The following is a 20,548-nucleotide window of genomic DNA, read 5'->3' as shown; positions in this document are numbered from 1 at the left end:
GATTTTGCGATATTTTGATCTCAAGAATGCAATAAGTTATTTAATCTTAATTAAAATATTTGTCTTTTAATTAAAATTCAAAATAATACAAAAATAAATTCAAGTTAAGCTAAATTATTAGAAGCAATACAGATGATTTCAGACCAACGATCGACAATCAAATGGGAAGATGAACTTTAAAACAGTCCCGAAGTCAACGAAAGTTTTGAAAAATCAAACAAAAAAAAATAGACAGAAGAGTGGGGGATACGTCGTCGTTTACTACCCCTACACTTTTTAAACACCATCAAAGCCCATATGGAATATCAAAATTAAGTTTCGAAAGAAAAAACATAATTCCACCGAACAATACATTCCAAAGTTCTAAAAATATCAACCTAAAATCAATAGATACGCGGCGGTGTATCTGTCAGATACTTTTTAAAAAAGACAGAACTTAGGCATTCTCGACGATCGCTGATGCTAAGGTGTGGGAGAAATTCTTTGATTTCCAATACAAAGAATCCAAAGAACCCAACATGCGCACCAAAAACCATTACACCACCTCATCGCGTCTCGGTAGCCTGAAATGGCTTCGATGGAGATTCTCAATTCTAAAGTCAACCATCAGCGCAAGTGGAGAATGTTTTTTTTCTTTTTCAAAAATTTCAATATTTCTAAAAATATATTTTCAAAAAATTATCATCACATAGAAATCTCGCTTCTCGTTTGTATCCGAGTTTACTTATAGACGGATATTTTTATAACCACACCGATGACTTCCTTCGTGTGCTGATTTACGTTCATTTATGGTCAGATAGAAGCAGATTTTGAATGAAATCACGACCCAAGTATTTGTTGGGCGGAATTTCGCAAATCTATCTCGAATCTCACATTAAGCATTTAGAAGAAGCATCAAAATACATCAGAAGTCAAGAAGCAAGATTTTTTAGTGCGATATCCAAAACATAAAAATAGAAAACATTGCCGAATACAAACATGCCTACTATTCAAAAATATGACTAACAAATTGCATGCACTTATGTGTATTTTTAAACCGTCAAAAACGTCTTGTTTGTCTTATTATTATTATTATTTACGTTACCGGCGACGACGGGCGGTGGACGATAGAAGACGGACGACGGTATGATGTGTTTTGGCAGTGCTGGCAAAAGGTGAATGTATCCTTAAAAGGTGTGCCTGAGCCTGTGTGCGCTCTATCTCTATGAGATATTCAAATGCATAATAAACGCACTGCACTGCATTGCATTGTACTGCACTGCACTGCTGTCTCAGATGTAAAAATAAATTGTGGCAATCGCTTAAGAAGTTTGAATTATTCATAATAATTAAATTATGATGCTAGAAAATTATTATTATTATCTTTTCAAAGTAGGATGCACCTTGTGGCTTTTTTTCAGTGAGGTGCATTTCTAAGCACTTGTACATTGCATACATCAGGCTAGAAGACTGAATCTTAGAGCATAAACCATAAGTCGGTGGGAGAATTGCCAAGAAAGTATTCAGCGTGAATATGACTAAAATTGATTGGACATGTTTTTGGCGCAGTTCCGCTGGGCGTGCATTACATTAGACATTATTGCGAATGGGCTACTCTTAATAAACAATTAAACCTAATGGGATAATTTCGTGTTAGCGAATTTATCTTTTTAAAATAGTTGACAGGACAAGACAGCGAACAACAATTGATACCTTTGGGTTTAGAATTAATTTGGAAGTACATAAATGTAATAATTTATGAATATGTCTTATATTTTAGGCTCTGGGTGGTCTTGTTGATGATCAAATATGATTATTTGGGGAGTGTTTAGGGTAAATGTAAATCGAAAAATCACTTAAATTCAATTTTACAAAAATTGTGGGACATAGAAAGATTTTTGATGATTCGAATGTGTTTGAAATTCAAGTTAAATTACAGATTCTTAAGGGCAACATCATAAATAACTGAGAACAGAAAATATGTCTAACGAATTCAATGAACATTTTTTTCCCTCTATAAAGCTTCAAGGTTGCTTAACTATAAATAATATAATATATTACGTTATTTAAAGTGCTTTTCAAAAAACTAGAACACATTTTTTCAATAAAGCGCCACAGATTTCAATCATTAGCAACTTATTTCTTATTGCAAAACGGCACGTGTCATTAGTATAAAAACCCTAAGGTTATACCAGTAATGATTTTTAACGAAATAATACCACTTTAACTAAATTTGTATTGTTAAGATATAAATAATATTTAAGTATTGGTTAAATATATGGAAATAATGGAAAGTAGTACCCGTGACATTATGATAATAGCGTAGACGGTCATGCTAGAGTCCTGGCTTCAATTCCTGTCTTAATGATTTTGATCGCAGGTACTGCCTCCTCCGTTAAGTTGATAAATACTCCTAGAGTAGTCCTTGCCATAAAAAGCGCTTTCTCAAATTAGACGTTCGGAATTGACATACAAATTGTAAGTTCCCTCCAACTCTAAAACGACTCTCACACACAAATTTTTAAAAGCTGTAAGTCACTAGGCATTTGTTCTATACCACTGTTGTGCCAACTAGTTTATTTTTAATTATTTAAATACATTATCAAGGGTGTGTCTTAACGAAACGAGATATATTGATAGAAAATTTTATAAAAATAAATCTAAACAAATTCCACAAAAATTTTAAACAAAAAATTGTACTTTCGAATTGACTATATGTGCCACTTATTTATTTAAAAAAAAAAGAGTTAAGTTATTTTATTGTTTAAAGGGACGATAAAAAACGAATGGTATTCCTACATTTTTTAGCTTAGGCTTTACACTTGGTTAAACTTTATCACCCTACATATTAAACCTTAAATAATTGGAGTCAAATGTTTGGGGAAAAACAATTGCAATCTTTTCGTGATTATTAACTATTACCTTCCTTTTTCTAAGTTGTTGCAAAATGAATTCAGCCTTGGCTCCAAAGAACTTTTTCACTATACTCATATATACTCATACTTTGTGTGGGGTGCTTTCACAGCATTTGAAGTGGGAAAGTAGATGGTTTTATGTATTGTTATTGGAATAAGTCTGTTTTGGAACAACATTTTAAGTCATTGTTTTGGAGAAAGTAAGATTATTGCACTTGATATTTCAAAAGCATTTGATAAAGTTTGGTACCAAGCTGTCTAATCGAAAATGGTGCTTTTGGTATTAATGAATCTCTTATTCGTTGGATTAGAAATTACCTTTCTAACCGTTCAATACAAGTTGTATTAGATGGTTTCAAGTCCGAAATTCATAAAATAAATACTGGTGTCCCACTGTTTCGCCATTAACTTAGAAACTTCTACCTTATGTTGATTGTGCAAAAACTAAGAAAAGTATTATTGCCAACCAAAATCACTCCTCAGGCAAGCTACAAGTCCAACGCCATTTGTATTTTGTATTGTAAAGAAATATAACTTATAACTTTTCCAATTTGACAATTAACCTTTTCACACAAAACATTAAATGCAGATTCGTTTAAATAAATAATTCATAGAGTAATATAGTTCAGCTCCAAGTTAATTGAAAAATCATGATTAGCTGTAATTTTCAAATAAGTGGGCTTGACTTGATAGTTAGGGTGATTTTTCTTGACCATCTTTCCAGTCAACTTTCCAATAAAATTGCCTTAATTAGAAGGCAGTTTTTCGGCAGCTGGCCTATCGAATACTTGAAACTTGAAGTCGAAAATTAAGTTTTTTCGTTGTCGAGATGACTACAGGCTTTTAGGATACCAGTGATGGCCCAACGAAATATTAATGTCCGTCAATTGTAGTTAAAAATTTAATTTTAATAAAAATGCTCATTTTGTATGTAGACTTTTGTCAATAGTTTTTAAGTTTATAGACAATACAAGTTCAATTTCCTAAAAAAAAGTGATGGTTTTACTTGCAATGTCAACAAAATGGACAGTGTAAACGTTCCTACACTTTCGTAGGGCTCTGTATCCTTGAGATTTTATTAATATAAACCAGACTTCTTTAACTATTGCATGATAATAGCTGTCGATACAAGTAAAAAATGTCTATTATACAGCACATATACAGCACAATTGGTGCGCCACGATAAGAAATACAAATAACTTTTTTTGGAATCAGTGCAATAGTTACTCGTTTTTGGTGCAGTTCCGTCTCTTGGAGCATTTTTGGATTAGATTGACACCAAAAACGGAAATTTAGATTGCTTACATTGCCGTTGAGGGCAAAATCATAGAAAATGAAAAATGGACTATTAAATAAGAGAGATAGATATTTTTGAAGAAACTTGTTACCATTTAGTATATTGAATTTTGATTTAAATATAAAAAGAGTATTACTTAAAGAATGGTAAAAACTGAGTTTAATGTATTCCTAAAACGTTAGCTATAGGATATAAGTACATATATCCTAGTATCCTAGACTGAAGTCAGTTGAAATACGTGCTTCATTTTTAAATTCTATAAAAAGATTAAAAAAAGTGAACACATTTTAAACAAAACGATAACTCTTTTTTTTTATTTTGAAAAACGAGATTTGAAATTAATAATTTTGGCCTACAATATTTTTGCGATACAACATCTCCTAAAATTTTGAATACAATCTCCTAAAACTTTGCGATACAACATCTCCTAAAATTTTGAATACAATACTTTGATCTAGGTCTTTTTAAAAAATTATAAAGTAATGCATCTTTCTCCAGTTCAAAATTAATGCTTCAAATGCTTTTAAATATGACCAACAAAAAAACGAATTCCGAACAAATTGATGTATGGAAACTTACTTGCGAGTTGGGAAAGATACTTTTGTTTATCTTTTAAAAATGTCATTATTGTTGAATCGTTCTCTTAAGTCAAACTTATTCTAAAAAATATCGGGGTTTTAATTAGTTATAAATATTAGGTCTTTTATGATATTCTGATTTAAAAGATCATTACCTTAAAGTTTATTTTATTTATTGCTAATTTACCAATTTAAAAGAGTGTTTTCATTCGGGAGGTTACATAGTTCGTAAGGTCATCATACTTGTGACTTGTACGTTGCGTAACATGTATCTCTCTAAAAACCATTTATTTATTTATTTATTCATCAATATGAGATTTTAAAATCTACAATTAGACTACTAAATAAATATTTACATGTGTACAATTTATTAAATAAACTTAAACCAACTTAATACTTTAAATATAATTAATATGAAAAGTATATAAAAATAAAATATAAATAAAAATATATAATTAAATTTTTCATACATAATCAAAATATAAAATCAATTAAAATGAATATACAATAATAGTTTATTTTTCAAAGAAGATCTACTTAATTGAAATTCAAAATCAATACAATTTAAAATTAAGTTTGTTTCTTTGAAAGGGTTATAGGTTCATTTTTCGCGTAATTAACTCTGTGTACATCTTCTCGAAACAAACAACGTATTCGAAGTTTACGCGATGGAGCATACAAATTTATTAAAGACAACAAAAAGGGGCATTTGATATGGTATGATAAAATATTACTTATAAACATCACAGAAAATATTTTAGTCTATTTTGAAGTGATTGAATAGCTAAAAGTTTGCATCTAGTTTTGTATAATGGAGTTTCGATGTTCCACACAAATTTTTGAATAGGGAATCTTGTAATTTTTTTTTTGGACCATTTCAATTCTTTTAGATTGAATGTTATAAAAAAGGTTCCAGATTACACAACAATATTCGAAGAATGGTCTTACATATGAGTTATAAAGCGATTTGAGAATAAAAGGGTCTTTAAAGTCTATGCTATTGCATTTGATAAAACCGAGCATGGAATTTGCTTTGGTTACACTAAATTCAATGTGTTTTACAAAGTTAAGTTTAGGGTCAAAAACAACACCAAGATGTTTCTTCTCACTTACTCTTTCTAGAACTTGATTTTCAATATTGTATTCAAAGATGATTTCAGAAAAGTTGCGGCAAAAAGGAAAACTTACATTCGAATGAGCGTAACTAGATTCAAAATAGTGTGCGAAGGAATCACAAATACTTGATACATTTGAAAATGTTGACCCAAGGTAATTCATACACCTGGGAATACCAATCGATTTTTTTTACTCTTGATGTAGGACCAGAATGACTTACTATTTTTTACTTGCGACATATAGGAACTATATGGCAAGTTTTGCATTCGTGCAAAATTTCGAACTCGAGATTTTAATCAAACATGATATTACGATGGTAGAGAAGCCGAAAAAAGTGGGTCCCGCGATTCCGTCCGGTCGGTTTTGTCTGTCTGTCCACGCTCCTACAGCCTAAACCATTGGGTCAATTGACTTCAAACTTGGAAGTTAAGGTTTTCAGCAGATTCGCGTTAGGCGTTTTTTTCATTTTTTTTTAAGATCAAAACTAACAGTGGCCCCCATACAATTTTTTTGGTCAAAAAACGATAATTCAAATTTTCTCAAAAACAAACCGATAGATTTTTCTTAAATTTTCTCTAAAATTTTATTTTTTAACTTGGCTTCTTTTAATAAGAAAAACATATTTTTGTATTGCTCAGGAATGGTACCGCTCATAGAACCGTTATTTTGTTTTTTAATTTTCTCAGCAACTTATGAATTGATTTCAATAATTTTTTTTCTAAGTAAGCTCTTATATAGCCTTAACAATATGTGATTATTAAAAGTGCAATTTTTAATTGTTTGAATTTTTAAAAAAACATTGAAATTTTTTTTTCAAAACTCAATATCTCAAAAACAGGTCAACATTTTTTTACAAAATTCAAATGTAAGGCGTATATTTTTATTCTCTAAATAACTGCATACCAAAAATATTTTTAGAACAAAATTGAAAAATTTTATAAACAAAAAATTAATTTAAAAAAAACCGCTCTAACGATTTTCAAAAAAATAATTTGGAAAATCAACGGTTTTTTTACTTATAAAATGGCATTTGAATTTTTGAAGACAAACTTATTTTTCAGGTAAAATTTTGAATCTTAAAAAAAATGTTTTTTTTTAATTATTTTTACTGTATTTAAAGTAAATTATTTTGACAAAATTTTAATCACATTCATATCTTTTATCCAAATTAATGCATTTGGTTATTAATGTATTTTTATAACTACAATTACTATTGTAAATACCAACTATGGCCGTGTAGCGCCACTGCATCGGATTAACGAATATGATATGTTTAATCAACAATCTGTTTTAAAGTGTCTATCAAGAATTATAATATACTTTTGTATATTTATATGATTTTAAAATATTATTCTTTTGCTTGCCTCCGCCTAAATAAAAGAATAAATACTTAGTACAAATTAAAGAAACGGGCCACAAAGAGTATTTTCTATTAGAATCACTTTTTCAACGTGTACACATTATACCTACCTACTTATAAAGGTATTACGTACATACAACTTCTACAACTACTGCTTACGTATCACTTCATCACTAAAATCCAAAACGTCCAAGAGCCTGACTGTAAACAACACATGAATTTCTTCTACCTGATCCTATACTTGTTTCTTTTAAACTTTAACGAAAAAAATAAACTGACCTTAATAACTCCATGTTTGCGCTGAAAACTTATAGGAAATGCGAAATGGGATTGGATTGTAGTAAGAACCTTCCAATTACCAATAACATTCCTTCATTATCATCATAAACATGGCTTTATCTATCTAACCTTACTACCTAACTACTCAACCAATAGGAGGCGATCGCCTTATAATTTAAACATTCATGGTCTGCCTCTTTCTTATCTTATTTATTTTCCATCCTGGTTCTTCTTATATGAAATTACAATAAAGCTATCTAAAGGAAAAAAGCTTAGAAGGAACAAGTTCAATCTATATGAATCGCATCGTAGCTTTATACATAATAGAAACCATTTTTCATATACAAAGATCGTACCCAAGTAAAAGCAGACTTATGAATGTAAATAACAACAAATATGGGTAAAAGATCCTAAACAGCTGACGTAAGCATGCAAAAGTTTGTTTCTTCCCTTTATTAGATACAATATTAAGCCATTTTGTTTGTTATATAAAGTGCATTGATATAAATAAAACAAAAACAAATTCATAAACCTTCATATGGGTGCTCTTTATGTGAAAACATATACAAGTGTAGACTTTTTGGGTCGAAAATTAATTATCTCCCTTATTCTGCTGGCTGCTTATGGGAATGGAAATAATATTTTTCTCTCGCTCCCGCTGAATTTCTCCACATTCGATACTAACGCCAACGACTCGGTATCGGACATCGGTATCTTGTCGTCCTAAAAGTTTCGGCTCATGAGAGTACTATGGTTTTCATATACAAAGATCGCGCGGAATTTTTTGAGACAAATCAAATGGCGTTTATATCTTTGAAGACAAACTTATTTTACAGGAATATTTTAAAATCTTATATAAGTACTTTCTTAAACATACTCTTAGCATACAGGAGCAAGTTCGTGCGACCCAGTCGTGCATTTTATTTTAGGTTAGATTCAATTGATAAAATCTGATTTTAAAATAAAAATTTGTTAAGAACATCAAATTCTCGTTCCAATTTAATTTAGGCTCCAGTTATAGCTATTATTGGTTTTCATCATTGAAAAGAAACACAGGAATTTTTTTGACAGGCCCTTTATAGCCATCATTGAAAATTTTTGTCATTGAAAATTTCTGTCAGTGAAATAAATGAAATCATTTTTATTTGTTTGTTTCTTTCTAATGTTCTTAATAAATAGATTGCAACAAATATTAGAAAATAAGAAAAGAGTTTTTAAAAAATTATTAACGTACAAAAAAGAAGGAAATTATTTTTGTTTTTGGCAATATATCATGCATTCAAAAATAAAAAAAAATTACCAAGTACATTCTTTATATCGTGCCCAAAATCTACACGGAGAATATTTTACATTATCTTAGCGTTTAGAAAAATACCTAAATGAAATTTTACGAATATTTTCGCATCGCTAAAGAACAATTTTACAATTTTTATTTTAAATGAAGTGCAAGATGATATTGCACCAAAGAACAATCTTTTTCGAAAAACGATGGACTTAATAAGCTCAAAGGAAAAACATTACCTCACACTACGAAAAAAAAAACAAATTGTACGCATATTTAATTAAAAAATATTTAATTGCTTGATTTACTAACAGATTCCTCGCTACTGCAGCCAGTTTTGCTGATTTGGCACTCCGATTTTTGATGGGAAAAACAACTGTTCGAAATCGCATCATTGAAACAATTTCTGCTATCAATAATCGTCTCAAGAAAATCTATATGCCTATGTCTCAGAATCCGATGGAATGGAAAAATATAGCAGATGGCTTTTTAAAAACCTGGAACTTTTTTATTTACTTAGGAGCAGTTGATGGCAATTATATAAGAATGTTTGCTCCACAGAGCTCAGGAAGCTTCAATTTTAACAACAAAAAGTGTTTTTCGGCAAATCCTCATAGCTTAGTGGACGAAAATTACAGATTTGTAATGATTAGCTTTACAGCTCATAGGTCAAATTCAGATTCAACAGTATTTTCTTCTTGCTATTTTGAAAATCACTGTATAAATAACCCAGTTAAAATGAAGGTACCAGCTGATACTCCATTCCAGGGCACAACTGAGCCACACCCATATGTTAATATGTACTTGTTGGTAATGAACAAAAACAGCTGATTTAAATTTATAGCAATTCAGATTTAATGTATTACAAACAAATTATTTTGTAGATACAAATTACTTTGTTGTTTTCAGACATTCCAGGGCTAGAAGAATAGAAAAGAGCACATTCGGAATCCTTGCCCATACTTGGAGAATTCTCTTAAAACCCCTCGAGGTACAACCATCAGTTGCGAAGCATTTGCTATTGTGCTGTTGCATTTTGCACAATTATTTGTAAGCCAAACCCACAGCCCACGAGCATTGTGACTTGCGACCTGCCATTTGTTGATCATGAAACAAAAATGCAACAACCAGCTTCAAATGCTGTTAACATTAGAAATAAATTTGCCAACTGGATAGTTAATGAAGGAAACGTAGAGTTTTCTAAACACGAACAATTTAATCCTTTGAAAATGTGAAAATAATACAAAATACCTACTAAACATCATTACTTTTCTATTTTATTTTTTTCTTAATATCTTATAGCTAGTGATATAATTAATAGGACTTACTTAAATAATAGGAATTTCATTTTTTTTAGCCTAACTTACTTTTAAAAAATATTTTTTCTCACATAAAACTAGTAACAAAAAATTATTAACTTCATTTTCTATAAATTATTTACATATACAAAAAAATCACTTCCTGAGAAAAACACACAAAAATATCAGAGGACTTTCAGGTATTGCTCATCTTCCAGAAGCTCTTCAGCCAACAAGCGCAACATTTTTCTCTGAAAATTTATTTGTCGTCGTTTTGGTTGAAGTGTTCCACTTTGTTGAGCAATGCTCTAAAAATTTCTCCATCGGTTTCTTCTTTTCGATCGCTGTTGGGACCCACTTAACCGGTTCATTCACGGCAGCATCAGAGTATCGGTTCCTCAATTTATTTCTTTTAGAGGTCGAAGGTTCGGAATTCGAAGGACCTGGCATATTCAATGGTGCTTGAGAGCACAGGGTTTCATCATAACCGCCAACAATGTCTATCATTTCTTTGAGTGCGTTCACTTCAACCTGACTTGGATCTTCGCTGTAGTTCCCATAGTCACTTTAAAACAAAAAAAAAACTTAATATATAAAAACATCATTGAAGTGAATAAAGAAAACATACTCAGCTGGAACCTTTGGAAATGGACCCAATTAATACTGCCCGAGTAATCTGAAATATCCCATGGATCAATAACGCTAATGACTTCAATTAAATTTTAAATTATGCATTGTAACGTGATACCAAAATAATGTTTAAAAAATCAATAAACGTTTTCTTTTAATCAAAGAATCTGAAAAAAAATATTTCTCAATATTACCTTCAGAATAATTTTATGCAACGTTTTTGATAAAAAAAAAAAAAAAAAAAACAATTTGAGAAAATCGTAGCAACGGTTTTTTTTACAAATAATAAAACACTTAAAACAACACTACTAAAAGTTATTAAAAAATTATTTTCGGTTCGAATATTTCTAGAATATATAAATGTATTGACTTCAAACTTTTTCATAATGTTCTTAGAAAAATCAAATCGGTTATTTTTTTGTTAAATAAATACAAACTTTCGAAGAATGCTTCTTAGATTAGTAAACATTGGTTTTTGTTTAAAATTGTTGGAAACAAAAAAAGATATTATAATCAAAGTTAATTAATCATATGGAAAATATTGCTTCTTTTTAGTTTTAAAATTCAAGTCCATTATTCGCATTTGGAGGATTTTTTTCTGAATTTTAAAAGCGACCATAACTGCTTTAAACACATGGGCTAGGAACTTTAGCAGTTAGTTTTGTGTGCTATGGCCTCCGAACTTATCAGATATCTTAAAATGATTTTAGCAAAGGGTTACACTAAAAAGTATACATATTTGTAAGAAAACTGAGATTGATTTCAAATTTCTATCAGGATAATTAACCATGTCAAAAACTATTATAAACTAGTTATTTAATTAATTATTAAAAATGAATCTTAAATATATTTAAGTGGTCACAATTATTCACAATAATAAAAAATTAAATCTTTATAAAGTTATAGTTTCGATTGAATTAGCTTTTCTTTAAATCTTTGCCATAATATTTCAGAAGAACCTTTGTTTGTATTTCAGAATTTTTTATTATATTATTCAAAATTTTCAACTTAATTGAAACTCGTACGTACTTTATTCTTCCAAAAATAGCAATAATTTCGTTAAAGGGTAGATAATACGTCATATTTGTCATTTCATTTAATTTTACACTCTAAAAGTACACCTGCATAATTTGTTTATTTAATCTTCTATATCCAAATAAATGGGATTTAAAAATATGAATATGAAAAACACCTGAAATGACCTTTTGATTTACAATGTTGGACTCAAAAACCAAACCAAATCGATTAGGTACATTTATGTGGAAAAAAAAAACAATCGAAATTTAGTCTTCAAGTGCCTAAAAAAATTTCCATAGAACACTTAATAACCTTTTTAAAGTGTAATAATCCCAAAAACATTCAATAATGATCCATATTGCTCAATTATATAATTCAATACATAATTACGATCCCAAAATAAATCTCTATAAGCTAAGTGCAATCATTTCCAAATCTTACTTAACACACCCACATGAAAAATCAATAAACAATTTGCCCGCCTTTCCTTTTATAAACATAAAACAAACAACACCAACAAATTTCAACCCAAAAAAGTCTTTCCCTGGAACAAAATACAAAAAAAAAAATCAAGATTTTTCAAAAATGACTTCCAATAGATCTTCCCTTGCATTTTATGCAACTCTTTAAGCAACCAACCTCATTATCCTCACCTCATATAGGTATACCACTCTCAAGTCCAAAAAACCAAAGCCAAAAAAATAAATAATTACATTTTTATTTTTTTGATCATTTATATTATTTAATTCGATAAATCTTTGCAGTGGGAAAAATATCTAAATTTAATTTTTTGTATATTTTACATTTGTTTGGTTTATCTTTAATTTTGCATAAGAATTATAGATACACTAAAATAAAAAAAAAAAACGAAACTATAAAAATTTTGTATATTTTTTTCGTTCAATTTTCCACCCGATCCATGTATGGGATGCTGAAAAATTAATTTTCCCCGCCACTTGAATCCAACGGATACAAAATCTGTATCCGTCGCATATTAATTTTTTTATATTTTGTATCTTTGTGTTTGTAGGTATTGGGATATGCGCTAAGATACTTTTCTATATTTTTGTTTTTGTTGTATTCTTTTTCTATTTCAGATACACGATGCGCGCGCATCTATATTTTGAAGATGTTTAGGAAAATATAGACTGAGGAGGAGTTTTTCAAAGCTGGGTATAAATATTAGAACAACCGTGTCCAGTAATCACTCGCAGTTCTACAGCGAAAGTGTTGATTAGTCTCTTAGATTTCTTTTTTGTGAAAACGGTTAGTATATCTTAAAGATTAATTTTCAAAAAAAAATATACATTTTTAAATAAAAGTAAAGTAAAATTGTGCAAAACTGAAAAATTTTAAAACATTTTTTCTGGAAATTGGATACAAAATATAAATATTCAAACTACGCTAAAGGATTATCAGTGGATACATCTTTCGTGAATTAATCGGATTTTGATTTCAAAATTTGGATACAAAACTTACGAATTAACGTGATCAGTGAAAATTATTTTGAAAAAAAAAATCAAATTCGAACAAATTTCTTTGAATTTCACGTTTTTGAAACATTTTTGGATGAAATATTTCCAACTAAGATATTCAAATCGAATAGAAAAATCATTTTGTTATTTTAACGGTAATTTGATCCATCGTAAAAACATCCGGAAGGTGTTCAACAATTCGTATCTAATAGTGAATCAATATTTTGTTTATTTTCATTCTATCGTTTTCTGATAGATATTTTTTTTTAAATTCCTAAAATATCTTGCAATTTTTCACGGTTATTAAAATTTATATCGGTGTAATAAATTCTTGACATTCACTTTTAATAATCTTTGATATTTTCTTCCCAGAAGATTTTTACGTCATTTTATAGTTAATCATTATTCAGTCTTCATTGGCTCGACGTACTTTTTATTCTTGATTTTCACGATCAGAAAAAAAAAATATCATAGTGAAAATCTTCTCACGAGATTTTCATTTTTTTCCCACTAAAACTTTCGACGCAATTTTACGTGTACTTTAAAATACTGAATCTCTGATTGCCGTCGTATTCAATTCCTAACCGATATTTTTTTTCTTCAATTCAAAATTCCAGAAACAACACAACTCCTAACAAAATGTGTGACGATGAAGTAGCTGCATTAGTCGTAGACAACGGTTCCGGTATGTGCAAGGCCGGTTTCGCTGGTGATGACGCACCACGTGCCGTCTTCCCATCCATTGTCGGTCGCCCAAGGCATCAAGGTGTCATGGTCGGTATGGGACAAAAGGACTCCTACGTAGGAGATGAAGCCCAATCCAAGAGAGGTATCTTGACCCTCAAGTACCCAATTGAGCACGGTATCATCACCAACTGGGATGATATGGAAAAGATCTGGCATCACACTTTCTACAATGAATTGCGTGTCGCCCCAGAGGAGCACCCAGTTCTTTTGACTGAAGCCCCATTGAACCCAAAGGCTAACCGTGAGAAGATGACCCAAATCATGTTTGAAACCTTCAATGCCCCAGCCATGTATGTTGCCATCCAAGCTGTTCTCTCCTTGTACGCTTCCGGTCGTACCACCGGTATCGTTTTGGATTCCGGAGATGGTGTCTCCCACACCGTCCCAATCTACGAAGGTTACGCCCTTCCCCATGCCATCCTCCGTTTGGACTTGGCTGGTCGCGATTTGACCGACTACCTCATGAAGATCTTGACTGAACGTGGTTACTCATTCACCACCACCGCTGAGCGTGAAATCGTTCGTGACATCAAGGAAAAATTGTGCTATGTCGCTTTGGACTTCGAACAAGAAATGGCCACCGCTGCCGCTTCCACCTCATTGGAGAAGTCATACGAACTTCCCGACGGTCAAGTCATCACCATCGGTAACGAACGTTTCCGTTGCCCAGAATCCCTCTTCCAACCCTCATTCTTGGGAATGGAATCATGCGGTATCCACGAAACCGTCTACAACTCCATCATGAAGTGCGATGTTGATATCAGGAAGGACTTGTACGCCAACATTGTCATGTCCGGTGGTACCACCATGTACCCTGGTATTGCTGATCGTATGCAAAAGGAAATCACCGCCTTGGCTCCATCAACCATCAAGATCAAGATCATCGCCCCACCAGAGCGTAAATACTCCGTATGGATCGGAGGTTCCATCTTGGCTTCCCTTTCCACTTTCCAACAAATGTGGATCTCCAAGCAAGAATACGACGAATCCGGCCCAGGCATTGTCCACCGCAAGTGCTTCTAAGCATTCAATTGACTATCATTATAATAATATTATATTTTTAATAATTATTATTTTAATTTTTCTATTAAATAATAATATATAAAAGAAAACAAAACAAAAAATGTTACATAAATCAACAACAAAAGTTATATTTTTTATTATTATATAATTTTATAATTTAACAAAAATGAAAAAATAAGAAAAACACAAAAGAGAAATGAAACAACATCAATAATATCTTTGAAGAGCTAAAGAGAATAAAACAATCAACACCTTAAATTTAAAAAAACTAAACAACAACCATCTTTTTATTTGCAATTAACAATTTACAATTTTTGGGAAAGAAAATTACAGTTTTTAAACATATTCGTATATATTTTTACATATTCTTCATTAAAAATCAAATAGCAAAACATAAACACTTTAATTCTTTCCAATACCCATTTCGCCTAAAAGTTCCAAAAACTTTTCATTTCCTCAAAGGTTTCCCAACATAAGAATGTTCATTTCAGATTTCGAAAAAGTGTTTTCGAGTTCAAATCATAGCAAAGGTTATATTTTTAAAAAGTATGTTCTTGTTCCAAATTCTAAAAATTGACACAGGGGGCATTTTGGGGTCTCATATTTTTGTGTATTCAAAACTGGGGCAAGTTTTTTTCATGATTTCGAAATACATGATTCCAAAAATGATACTCTAATAATTTCGAAATAACGAAATACGGTGCGAGGAAAACATTGATTTAAATTTAAAAACACACCGTTTTTGTTTGTTGTAGTTTTAAGAAACTAAAAATAGTTCATTTTTTTGGTATTTTGAAATCTTATGGAACAATATTGAATTTCAGATTCAAATTCGGTGATGATGCCACACTGCTACTGGGTGTGTAGCGTGTTTAGTATGCTCCGAGGGAGGATTCCAAATTTAGTCTTTGTTGTTTTGGTAATTTGTTTTCTTTGTTTGTTTCGTTTTCCAAAATTAGAAGATGTTATTCGAGTATAGAGTAAATAAATGCTCCCTTGGAGAGCTCGGCGCGGCGCCGCGACTTGCCATCGGTATCGCCATCGCCTTAGCCTAACCAGCGGTTCTGATGGTTATGTTATTTTACTGCTGCCGTACATAAGACTTTTCTTTGAAGAAAATTATTTTGCAGAATACAACTTGGACTTGGATGGATTTTCTTTTTCGTATGGCAGATGTAGAATCTATTTTATAAATACCAAGAGCAATAGTTTTAAGTTTCTGAGAAATAGAAAACATTTTTGACTTCTGCTTGGTCGTTTATCTTTTTATATACCTGCGTGAAAAATAGAAGAGCGTTGGTCTGTCCATAAGATAAAAAAGTCCGGGGAGGGCAAATAGATTTGGTTTGATCTTAATGTACACTGGCTAAACAGAAAGATGTTTACTTGGCTTCTATCGTAAGTGTTTACAATAAGAGGTTACATAATATTAAAATTATATCTGATGTTTTGAAAGGGATTTAATGATTTATTTACCAAAGTACTTGATCCTTTTGAAAAAAGAACAAGAAAAATACTTGAAAAATTCTTTTTATCTTATTAATGAGCAGATAATGCTTTATTTGGAAACGTTAAAAAGGAACTATAACTCTCTATAGACAATTTTAAAAGCCCAAAGATGGAACTTGTTTCCGAAAATAGGCGCTATTTTTTAAAATTTTAAGTTTAAAAGTTGTCTTAGTTAATGGTAGTTAATAAATAACATATCAATGAATAATTTATTTTGCTTTTATTTATTTCTTAATATTTATGTATTTTTCTAAAAACTACAATCTTAAAGAAAAACTGAAACAAAAATTCCAAATTACGAGTATGTACAATGAAGAGTGGATTCATTTTAAATTGTAAATGATCATCATCAGAAAGAAACCGAAATTCATTTTTTAATCTAATTGGGGAAAAATAATTGTTGTGTGATAAGATCATGTGGCTTCAGGTACTTTATGTCAGTGTATTTTATTGGTCGACAAGGTTTTCTTACTGGCGATAAAATTGCACTATTTCAATGGGTTTTCAAAACCTTAATTCAAATCAGATTTAAAAAAATGAATGTATTATTTTTGAGATATTACTTTTTGAAATAGGAAAAACACTTATGTAGCGCTTTTTTTAGGCTATCTACATTTATGAAGTAGCTTTTTTCAATAAAAACCACGTTGGTTTTCGAAATCTATAATCCATTTCTTTAATATTAAGTTAAAATATTTATATTATTTTATATAATATTCGGAAAATCTTTCAAACAAAAAAAAACAATTCTTTTTTCTTTTTTAAATATATTTCAACAACTTTTATCAAGTTTTAAAAAATTAAGAAATATTATTATAAAATATGAAATATTATTATAAAATATGAAATATTATTATAAAATATGAAATATTATTATAAAATATGAAATATTATTATACAACAATATGTTTAAAATGGGTATTTTTAAAACTTGACCAAATAGTCAAACTTTGGATTCGATATCATCACTAAAAAATAACCCCAAAACTTGTTTTTCTCAAAACATCATATAGAGTCAACTAAAGACTCATAACTAATGAAAATTTCCGGGAACTTAGTAACATACTAAACTGATTTAATTGTAACTGTTTTTTTCAAAAATAATAATGGCCGGGAAAAACTTTAAAGTACTCAGTTTTTGAGTTTTACTCAGCTATTACAAAATTATTCATGGCATTTTTATCTACGCAAAACATTAAACGTGTTTATTTAAATACTGCATTTTGAAAGTTGACTGGACTCATAACCAAGACAATTTTGAACCGATTGGCATGGAGTTTTAAATGTTTGTAATGTATTTTCCACGATACATAGGATTTTTTTATAGTCTTTCGCTCCGCCTAAGACCTTTATTTATTTGTGTTAGATGTAATGAAAGGTTTTAAATGACTTGAGCCTAAAAACCACTTATAGCTAAAAGCACTGGTCAGCAAAATAAAGCTTTCTCTAAATATATTAACATTTTTTTGTCAGCAGAACGAATTCGTGACTATTTCAATTTATAAGGCTATCAATGTTGTTTAATTTGTCAACAAATTGGAAAATGCTTTGACAAAATTTGAGATACTAAACAACTTAGCGCAAACGGAAAGGGCTTACTAATGATTTTCAAAAAAGCCAACAGATAGGAAAAATTGCCTCTTATTGACAAACCCATTAAAATTGTAAATACTTACAAACTTTTGGGAGTGACAACAGCTAGTAATCTCACAATGGAACCGCATCCAAAGAAGAGATTAACAAAATCAAAAAATGCCATACAAAAAATTGAAATCAGCTAACTGAACATAGTGTTAAATACAAGGTTGTTCAAGCAGTATTAGAATCTGTTATGATCTACGTAGTACAAATTTAGGGATAGTATAGAGAATCTTCTCATAGATACTTCATAAAACGATAAAAATTCATTTTGTTGATAAGCTGATACTTTTGTGTTCAAAAGTGAAACGAATCGTTCCACTGATTTGAGTTCCAATTGTACACAATTTCAATCAGGAAATTTTTTTCAAGACTGAAACTTTAATCATAGCTATAAACGGCCAGTCAAGAAAATTCCAATGTTCGTTTTCAATGATGAAAGCCAATGATAGCTATAACTGGCGACTAAAGGACTAAAAGAAAGGAACAAGCTCTGGTACAGAAAAAAAAAACGAAGAGCTGGCAACACACTGCATATTTTAATTAAATTTAGCTCATGGAAACGAGGTAGGTAGGTAGAAATGGCGATCTCAAAGCAAACTAGCCTGAGATCCAATTAGCGCTGTAGTGCGCCGTTTTGATACTAAAAACTCGTTTGACCTGTGATAGAAAGGAAAAGATTTATAGAGAAGCTTCATAGTGATTATGTTAGAGCCATTTTGTCGCATTGAGAAAAAAGATTAGGTCTCTAATCTTTGTCTCAGATAGCTCATCAAATTCGTGAAAGAATGCTTTTCCAAATCATTTCATTCTAGTGTTTGCCAAAGCAGGACATTTGCAGAGTAAATGGATTATCGTTTAACTTTCTCTTTGTCCACTACAACTACGGCAAAAGGTTTTGTAAGAGATACCCAACTTCTCTGCATGAACTCCTATATGCCAAGGTCCGGTACAAACCGCAACAATCCTGGCTATGTCTTGCCTTGGCCTGCATAGAAGATCGTTTGTACGGGTTTTATTATAGGTGGGCCATATCTTCCTAGATATAATGCAGTTGGGTAAATTGGTCCACCTTCGGTTTGATTCAGTTTGGTAGATAGAAAAGATTTCACCCTTCATAGCACCAAGAGGAATGTTAACCATTTCCCCAAGTGAACTATGAAGGGCCGATCCTTGCCTGGCTAGCTCGTCAGCCCGTTCATTTCCCACGATACTGCTATGGCCCGGAACCCAAATCAGGGTGACACCGAGGTTAATATTCAGGCTCGCAAGCTCATCGCGATATTGCTGGACCAATTTAGATGAGGATGTGGCCGAGTTAATGGCTTTGACAGCTGCCTGACTGTCTGTAAAGATAGCCGCATTTCGGTTTTGGTTTGAGCTTTGTTTAAGTATCTTACATGCCTGCCTTGTTGCCAGCAGTTCAGCCTGAAAAACGCTAGCAAAGTCAGGAAGCCTAAAGGATTTAGCTACATTTAGGGACTCAGAAAAGATCCCAGAACCAACTCCCCACTCCATCTTTAAGCCGTCAGTAAAGATGGTTGTGTCGAAACCTATCGACACGATGTCATCCTCCCAATCTTCTCTGGATGGGAAAATAACCTTAAAACCCTTACTAAGGCTCAAAGTAGGAGTGCAGTAGTCAGTGTCTACTGAGATAATATCTGAGGAATCAATTTCGTTGTGTTGCCGTGACCATAAGGTTTTGACAACCAGCTGTTTGATTCCTTCAACCTAATAGCGCTGCAGGAAACTATCTATTTAATAAAAAGGTCGATTGGTAGAAGATCCAAAATAACGTTTAAGGCGTCCGTTGGGCAACTACGCATGGCCCCTGTGGTGCCCACGCAAGCTGTTCTCCGAACCTTCTTTAGCTTATCAATATTATAGGCTTTGCTAAGCGCAGGCCACCACACAATCGAACCATATGTTAAGATTGCACGTACTACGGCTGTGTACGTCCATAAAATCATCTTCGACTGTAGTCCCCACTTTTTGCCGAAAGTTTTGCTGCAGGCGTAGAAGGCAACACAGGCCTTCTTAACCCGTACTTTAATATTTAGTTTCCAGTTAAGTTTAGGGTCGAGTATAACTCCCAAATATTTTGCACTCGAAGGAAACGAGGTACTAATTGTTAAACTATAGATGAACTACACAGGTTGGATAACGTAGATATGGTTTATTATTATTAATTCATCCTTTATTTCTTGACATAGAGACAAATAATGTTCCAACATGAGCAACCAATTATAATATCCTTTGTATCTTCAAGTGTAAGGAAACTCTTTAAGAAGTAAAGCCTGCGAATTTCTTGTAAGATTGGGTACACAGCTAGAAAATGATACACGTTTTCGGTTTCATTGCGGTTGCACAAATTACATATCGGGCGGAGGTCAGTTCTATGA

At 31.3% G+C, this 20,548-nt stretch overlaps 1 protein-coding gene across 1 annotated transcript; it reads left to right on the top strand.

Moving 5' to 3' along the window:
- The first annotated feature begins 12,860 nt into the window (after positions 1-12,860).
- On the top strand, positions 12,861-15,275 carry LOC129952560 (actin-87E). The gene is made up of 2 exons (XM_056065197.1): positions 12,861-13,017; positions 13,844-15,275. The coding sequence occupies exon 2, from the start codon at positions 13,866-13,868 to the stop codon at positions 14,994-14,996; it is 1,131 nt and encodes a 376-aa protein (XP_055921172.1). The 5' UTR covers positions 12,861-13,017; positions 13,844-13,865; the 3' UTR covers positions 14,997-15,275.
- Positions 15,276-20,548: the final 5,273 nt, after the last annotated feature.

Source organism: Eupeodes corollae, chromosome 1 (genome assembly GCF_945859685.1).
Source record: "Eupeodes corollae chromosome 1, idEupCoro1.1, whole genome shotgun sequence".
Taxonomy (NCBI): domain Eukaryota; kingdom Metazoa; phylum Arthropoda; class Insecta; order Diptera; family Syrphidae; genus Eupeodes; species Eupeodes corollae.
Note: the sequence above shows the minus strand (reverse complement) of the source record. Positions and strands in the feature narration are given on the sequence as shown.

Excerpts from the sequence above, each read along its gene's own strand:
- LOC129952560 (XM_056065197.1), top strand. The coding sequence starts at position 13,866 with ATGTGTGACGATGAAGTAGCTGCATTAGTCGTAGACAACGGTTCCGGT.